The sequence below is a fragment of the Ursus americanus genome, chromosome X (genome assembly GCF_024610735.1).
Source record: "Ursus americanus isolate L20-20 chromosome X, mUrsAme1.1.p, whole genome shotgun sequence".
In the NCBI taxonomy this organism is placed as follows: Eukaryota; Metazoa; Chordata; class Mammalia; order Carnivora; family Ursidae; genus Ursus; species Ursus americanus.
The window spans coordinates 876,722-883,198 of NC_142164.1; the positions used below are offsets into that span (position 1 = coordinate 876,722).

At 53.9% G+C, this 6,477-nt stretch overlaps 1 protein-coding gene across 1 annotated transcript; it reads left to right on the top strand.

Annotated features, from left to right (window-relative positions):
* Nucleotides 1-4,967: 4,967 nt before the first annotated feature.
* Nucleotides 4,968-6,477, top strand: LOC123789785 (EKC/KEOPS complex subunit LAGE3). Its single transcript, XM_045793707.2, has 3 exons — nucleotides 4,968-5,206; nucleotides 5,708-5,836; nucleotides 6,128-6,477. Exons 1-3 carry the CDS (start codon nucleotides 4,983-4,985, stop codon nucleotides 6,240-6,242), a joined length of 468 nt encoding a protein of 155 aa, XP_045649663.2. The 5' UTR covers nucleotides 4,968-4,982; the 3' UTR covers nucleotides 6,243-6,477.

Here is a 6,477-nt window from a genome sequence, read left to right on the forward strand (position 1 = left end):
CCTGTGTCTCTCAAAACTCTCCCTTCTCCAGGCAATCAGGCAACAATATTTTTATTTATTTATTTACTTATCAGAGAGAGCGCGCACAAGCAGGGGGAGCAGCAGGCAGAGGGGCAGGCAAAGGGAGAAGCAGACTCCCCGCTGAGCAAGGAGCCCGATGTGGGACTTGACCTCAGGACCCTGTGACCGTGACCTGAGTCGAAGGCAGACGCTTCACCGACTGAGCCACCCAGGTGTCCCAAGCAACAATATTTTTTAAAGAATCCAGAGCACTTGCCTTGTAGAATGTTCCAGACTGTAGATTTTCCTGATTCCTTCCTCATTAGTTTCAGCTTAAGTGCTTTGACAAATTGCTATCTCCTTTCCCCTCCCCCCTCCAACAGCCTCAAGAGGCATTGGGATCAGGCTGTCCCACTGTTGGGGAGGCTCAGTTTGGTCACATGGTCAAGGTCGTGTCTGACACGCCTCTAAGTTGCATTTTCCTTTCCTAAAGCACAAGTCGTCTGGGGTAATACCTTGAGACCACGTGACTGTCTTATTCCCCAACAACCTCTGTCTAGTGTTTTACCACACATGTGTGATCCTTGCCTGAACGAATTGCACTGATGGCTTCAAGATGGCGGTTTGCCGATCCTCGCTTGCTTTCTGCAATTATCAGTTGGCAGCATTTCTCTTTAAAGAGCTTTCCTTTTTACCTGCTCTCTTGTCTTGATTATCATGGTAGATGCATCGGGGTTTTTTAGTCAATGACTTAGAATCCAAGAATATTGTTTTGGGGGGTAACATGCATTGATCATCAGTGTACAGCTCAATGGATTTTTAAAGTAAATATACCCATGTATCTGTCCCCTCCACATCGAAATATAGAACACTGCCAGCACTCCAGCACCATCCCTGATGCCCCCCTCCCAGCGATACTCCTCTCTGAAAGGTCTAATATCCTTGCGGATGATCACATTGCTCTAGCTGTGCTGCTTTCTGTGTGGCGCCCATGTCCCGCAGGCATACCTCATCCTTTTGTGTTTCAAGCACTTCCTTACTTTTTGGCACTATAAAATGCTCCAGGTTATCTTGTATTTTATTATTTTTTATTTAGTTTTTTTGTCCTTAGAATGTATCCCATGCAGGGATATACAAGCAGAAAGCTGAGTTAAAAGTCACCTGAATTATTTTCTCTATGTGGTTTTGTTATCATTTGGATGTGCACTTAGGCTCATTTGTTTTGTTTTGTTTGTTTGTTTTCATTTGGTTTTGGTTTTATTCAGTTTCCACACTTGATTTTTTTAACTTTCAAATGTACTTCTTATTCAAAGTCAAAACTACACAAAATGGTATGATCCAAGAAATCCCACACCATCTCAACCCCCTATAGATGACTATTTTCACTAATTTCAGGTTTCTCCTTCCTTTTTTTTCCTAATAAGCATGTGTGTCTGTGAGAGAGAGAGAGTATGTGTGTGTCCTTTGCACTTTGCTTTTTTTTACACAACAATATATCCTGGAAATCATTTCATTTTTCACTGGGGATTTTCCTTCTTTTTTGACTGCTACTTAGGACTATTGTGAGAATGTACCATAGTTGATTTCACCAGTTCCCTGCTGATGAGCATGTATATTGGGTCCAATAGTTTTCTAGGACCAATTATATTACAGTGAATGAGTTTCTGCATATGTTGTTCCATATTTGTGAAGTAACTGCCTATAGGCGGGACTGCTGGGTCCAGAGAGTGATGACTTTTGTACTTACTTAATACTCTCTTTCATTAAACAAGCAGCAAACATCATACTATAGAAATTGCACTGATGGGGGTGCCTGGATGGCTTAGTCGACTGGTCAAGCATCTGACCCTTGACACTGTTGATTTCCGCTCAGATCATGATCTCAGGGTCTTGGCATCAAGCCCCGCATCGGGCTCCCAGCTCAGCAGGGAGTCTGCTTCTCTCTCTCCCTCTGTGGCTCCCTCTGTTCATGCTCTCTCCAAAATAAATAAATAAATCTTAACAAGAAAACTGCAGAGAACCAAAAAAGGGGGGAGGGGGTACCAGAAAGATATACAAATGTTATAAACGTAAAGAAAACAAGATTATCATTTCAGATTATGATAAATGCAATGCAGTAGACTGGGCAAATGTGATGAATGGTGCCTGGGGGTAGTATGTTGGATTGGTGACCCAGAAGGCCTTTCAAAGGTGACACTGGAGCCAAGATCCTAATGGGAAGGAGGAGCCAACCATGGGAAAGTTTGTGGACAGTCTCCCAAACAGAAGAATCAATGCAAAGGGGTGGGGGCAGTCCAGCCTTCGTCAGGAGGAAAGAGAAGGCCCCACAGGCTGCAGAGAATGAGGGAGCAGACAGGCAAGGGTACAGGATGGACAAGCTGGGAGGTCAGGTCACACAATGCTCGGGTTTTTTGAAGATTTATTTATTCATTTTTGAGAGGGCGGAAGGGCAGAGGGAGAGAATCAGAAAATCTCAAGCAGACTTTGCATGGAGCCAGACGCTGGGTTGGATCTCACGATCCTAACCTGAGCTAAAACCAAGAGTTGGCCACTTAACCAACTGAGCCACCCAGATGCCCCCACACAGAGTTTTTATAAGCTACATCAAGGAGTTTAGATATGATTCCAAGGGCAATGGAAAATCATTTTAGGATTTTAAGCAGGGAAGTGATGTGATATGATTTATATAAAAAATTAAGAGGTAATTCTGTTGTGTGGAGAACAAGCTGTAGAGGAACAAGTATAGTAGAAAACCAGTCAGGAAGCTGTTGAAGGAATTGGACAGATGGTGGCTTTCACTCAGAACTAGCAATGGAGAGGGAAAGAAGTCTGATTTAGGATCTGTTTTGAGGGGAGATCCAGCAGGATTTGATGATATAGTTAAGTTTTATGTCCTTCCTTATGATTACCAAAGAAGGAACACAGAAAACTAATACAACATTCCACAATGGAAATCGCATGTCACTTTAAAAACTCCTTTTTGATTATGGGGGTGCCTGGGCTGGCTGGTTCAGTCGGTAGAGCATGCCACTCTTGGTCTGGCGGACATGAGTTTTTGCCCCACGTTGGGTGTAGAGACTACTTAAAAATAAAAGAAAAACTGAAATGTGACGTAAAGTCACTGTCAGCCTTTTGGGGGAAGAAACCCCCCCCCAAAGGAAATAAAAATGCCCCACAATGCCGCCACACGGCGATAATGGGTATTTACACTTCGGGGTATTGTTGCAGGATTTCTGTGCATCTACACAGTAGCTCACTAAGTTGGGATTTTAGTGACTTCCGTGTTGCATTCTGGTTTTTCATCTAGGACACGAGTCCCGTTTTCCACGGCCACTACTTGAATTCCAGTGGCTATCATGTCTCTCCCGGCCTCCGCGCAGCTCCGCCGGCTGGCAGGCTTGCCCTCCCACAGGAGCCATTTCGTGATCTTTCCAAAACGCAGATCTGATCCGCTCATCTCGGGGGGCGCCCCCTGTGAAGGCCACTTTGGGTTCTCCACCTGTACTGGCGATGGGGGCGGGGGGCAGCCCAGTATCCCTCGTGGGCTCTCTCCCATCTCCCATCCCCGAACCGCTGCCAGGACGTCGAGCCGCGCGCGCGTCTTGGGGGCATTGAACCCAAGGAAGAGACACGGCGGGCAACAGGCCACGAGTCTGGTGGCCTCACACGACGTCTTGGACAGTGGTAGAGGGCGGGGGCGGGGTCGAGCTGAGGCACGACGGGTTTGCGGAGGTGCGATGGGGTCATATGTCGCTGTACGGGGCAGTGTTTCGTGAGGACGTGCTCACTTGCCACGCAGCCATGAGGGGTCTCCCGGAAGCCGCGGGCCGGGCCGCAGGGTCGGCTTGGCGGGAACCGAGCACGCTCCCGGCAGCCTCCCTGGGGTTGCGTTTGCGCAGGCGCACTGGGATCACACCGAGTTCTGAGGGGCGGAGCTTCATGAGAGAGGGTTCATTGGCTGGGCATTTATGGGGCGCGGTCTCCAGCACCAAGGGAGAAAAACCTGAAATGTAGTTGACCAATTCCTGGAGGCTCAGTGTGGACAGGTCTGAGGGGCACCCAGTCATAGGGCACACCCACATTTTTGTGAGCTTTACCTCAAGGAGCTCTACCAGGTCCTTACAGTGAATATTGGAGAAAGATCCTCTCATGCTTCTAGCAGGGGAATGAAAAAGGTAACCACTGTGACATAGACCATACTATTCTGATCTTAATAAGGTCTGCTCACCAGAGAAACTATTTGACCACAGCCTGACCTGCCTGGGTTTTAGCAGAGCCTAGTGGCCTGGGGGAAGGGAAATACACAACTCCAGCCCCCTCTAGCCATCCTGAACCACCTAAAGGAGGGAGGACTGAGACGCAGGCATGAAGTTCACACCCCTAGAACATAGGTTCACCAAGGACTGACCTAATCATAGTATTATAGAATGCGGCGGCGGTGGCGGCGGGCGACCAGTCACAGGCCCTGCAGAATCACGGTGGCGGGGGGGGGGGGGCGAGCAGTAGGGGGGCGATGCGCGCTGTTAGCGCAGGCACTCCGGGGGAGCCCGAGGTGCATGGCGTGCGAAGGAGCTGAGCTTTGCGAGGAAGCGCTCATTGCCTAGGCAGCCATGGGGTCTCCCAGGGCCCAAGGGCGGAAAGGCCGACTGGGCGGGAAGCGACCACAGGCCTGGCGGCCTCACGAAGAGCCCGTTTGCGCAGGCGCCCTGGGGTCGCGCCGAGCTCTGAGTGGCAACGCAGCTGGAGGGAGCCGAGGTTTCCCGGCGGGTCCTCAGGGTCGGTTTGGCGAGAAGCGGCCACGCGCCCGGCAGCCTCCCCGCCACGGGCCAGTTTGCGCGTGCGCGGGGAGGGCGGGGTCCGCGCGAGGGGCGGAGCTTCGGGAGGAAGCGACAGTTCCCCCGCCGCCTTCGCAGTCGGAGAGGAAGTGCGGATGGAGCTGCGCTCAGAGGGCGGGGTCGGAGGCGGGGCGGGGCGCGACTGCCATGCCGGCGGCAGGCGCCGGCGCCGGCGGCGGCGGCGGCGGCGGCGGCGGCGGCGGGACGGAAGGTGCGGACGATGACGGCCAGGGTGGCCGCGGCGGCGCGGGCGCGGCGGCTGCTTGTGCCGCCCGCAGGCCCCGGCCTGTCTCGCGCCCACAGCACGTCCCGGGGCCAGGGAGAGACGCCGCGGAGGCGGCGGGAAGGCCGGAAAGCCGAATACACGTATTGTATCCTACCCGAGCGGACAGCGGGGCCTGGGCCGGCGGCTGGATGTCGGCGCCGGCGGGTGCAGAGGGACGGCAGGGTCGGGCATCCAGGGGGCGGACAGGGAGAGGGGCAGCGGTAACCGGCGGCGGCTGGGGGCGGCCCGGAGCTGGTGTGGGGGGGAGAGAAACAAGCACAGAGGGGGGGCGGCAAAGAGATGCGAGGAGGGTGCGAACGGGGTGGCTTCAGAGGGATGGGTCGGGGGAGGAAGGAGGGAGAGCTGGGGGATGACCGGGTTGCTGGGGGTGAGGGGGGGCGGGTATGGGCCAGGTTGGCCTCGAGGGGCCGGGGAGGTTAAGAAATGAGAGCGGGGGAGGGGGTTAGGTCGCGGGGTGGCTGGGCGTGATTAGGGCCGGGAGGGGGTGGGAGCTGTCCTGAAGGGGTCGGGGCTAGTCAGGGGGCCCTGAGAAGGGGGGCGCAGGCACAAAGTCGTTTGGATGGTGCCTTAAGCGAATCTTCTCCAGTGCCCTCTGCGTGCCTTTCCCGTCCCGCTTGGAGGCGGAGATCGCCTGTGGGTCCCTGGCCCCAGATGCCGAACCCCACAGAGGGGCTGTTGAGAAGCAGCTCACAGTGAGTGGCAGCGTCCTGGACATGTAAGTTCTGGAAGGGGCGGGGGGGGGGCGGCGGGGTGGCAGCAGGTGACAGGCCCGGTCTCCGGGGAGGGGCGCTCTGCTGGAGACACACAGACCCCTCCATAAAGGGTTACTTCCAGGGACGGTAGGGTGCAGTCTCGGCCTGAGCCTGCAGCCTGGGCTGGGGTATAGGGTGGGGGGGGCGCACATGGGCATGTCAGGATTGGTGTCCTGGATTTGGGGGAGGTGGCGGAGCAAGGAAGGGGAGAAGCTTCCACCTCCAACTTGGTTGTCTTTTCTGCTCACTCTCAGCCGCTGGAGAGCTGAAGATCCTCGCCTCCTCCGAATTTCCATCATCAGCTTTCTTGACCAGCTTTCCCTGGTGATGCGGACCATGTGGCGCTTTGGGCCCCCCGTTTCCCGCTAAGCCTGGGCTGGGGAAACGGGGCTAAGGTTAGGGGGCTAAGGTCTAACCTCGTGTCCCTTCCTAAGCAGCGCAGCGCGTCCTTCCCAGGGCAGTGATTCCTGTAGTAGCAGCTGCCATTGTGTTAGGGGGGCCTATTCTTTTGCCGGTACTGGCCCTAGGGCACTCAGGGTCCATTTGTTTTGTTTGCTGCTTAAGTGTTTGTTACTGCAGAAAATAAAACTGAGCTTTGCTATTC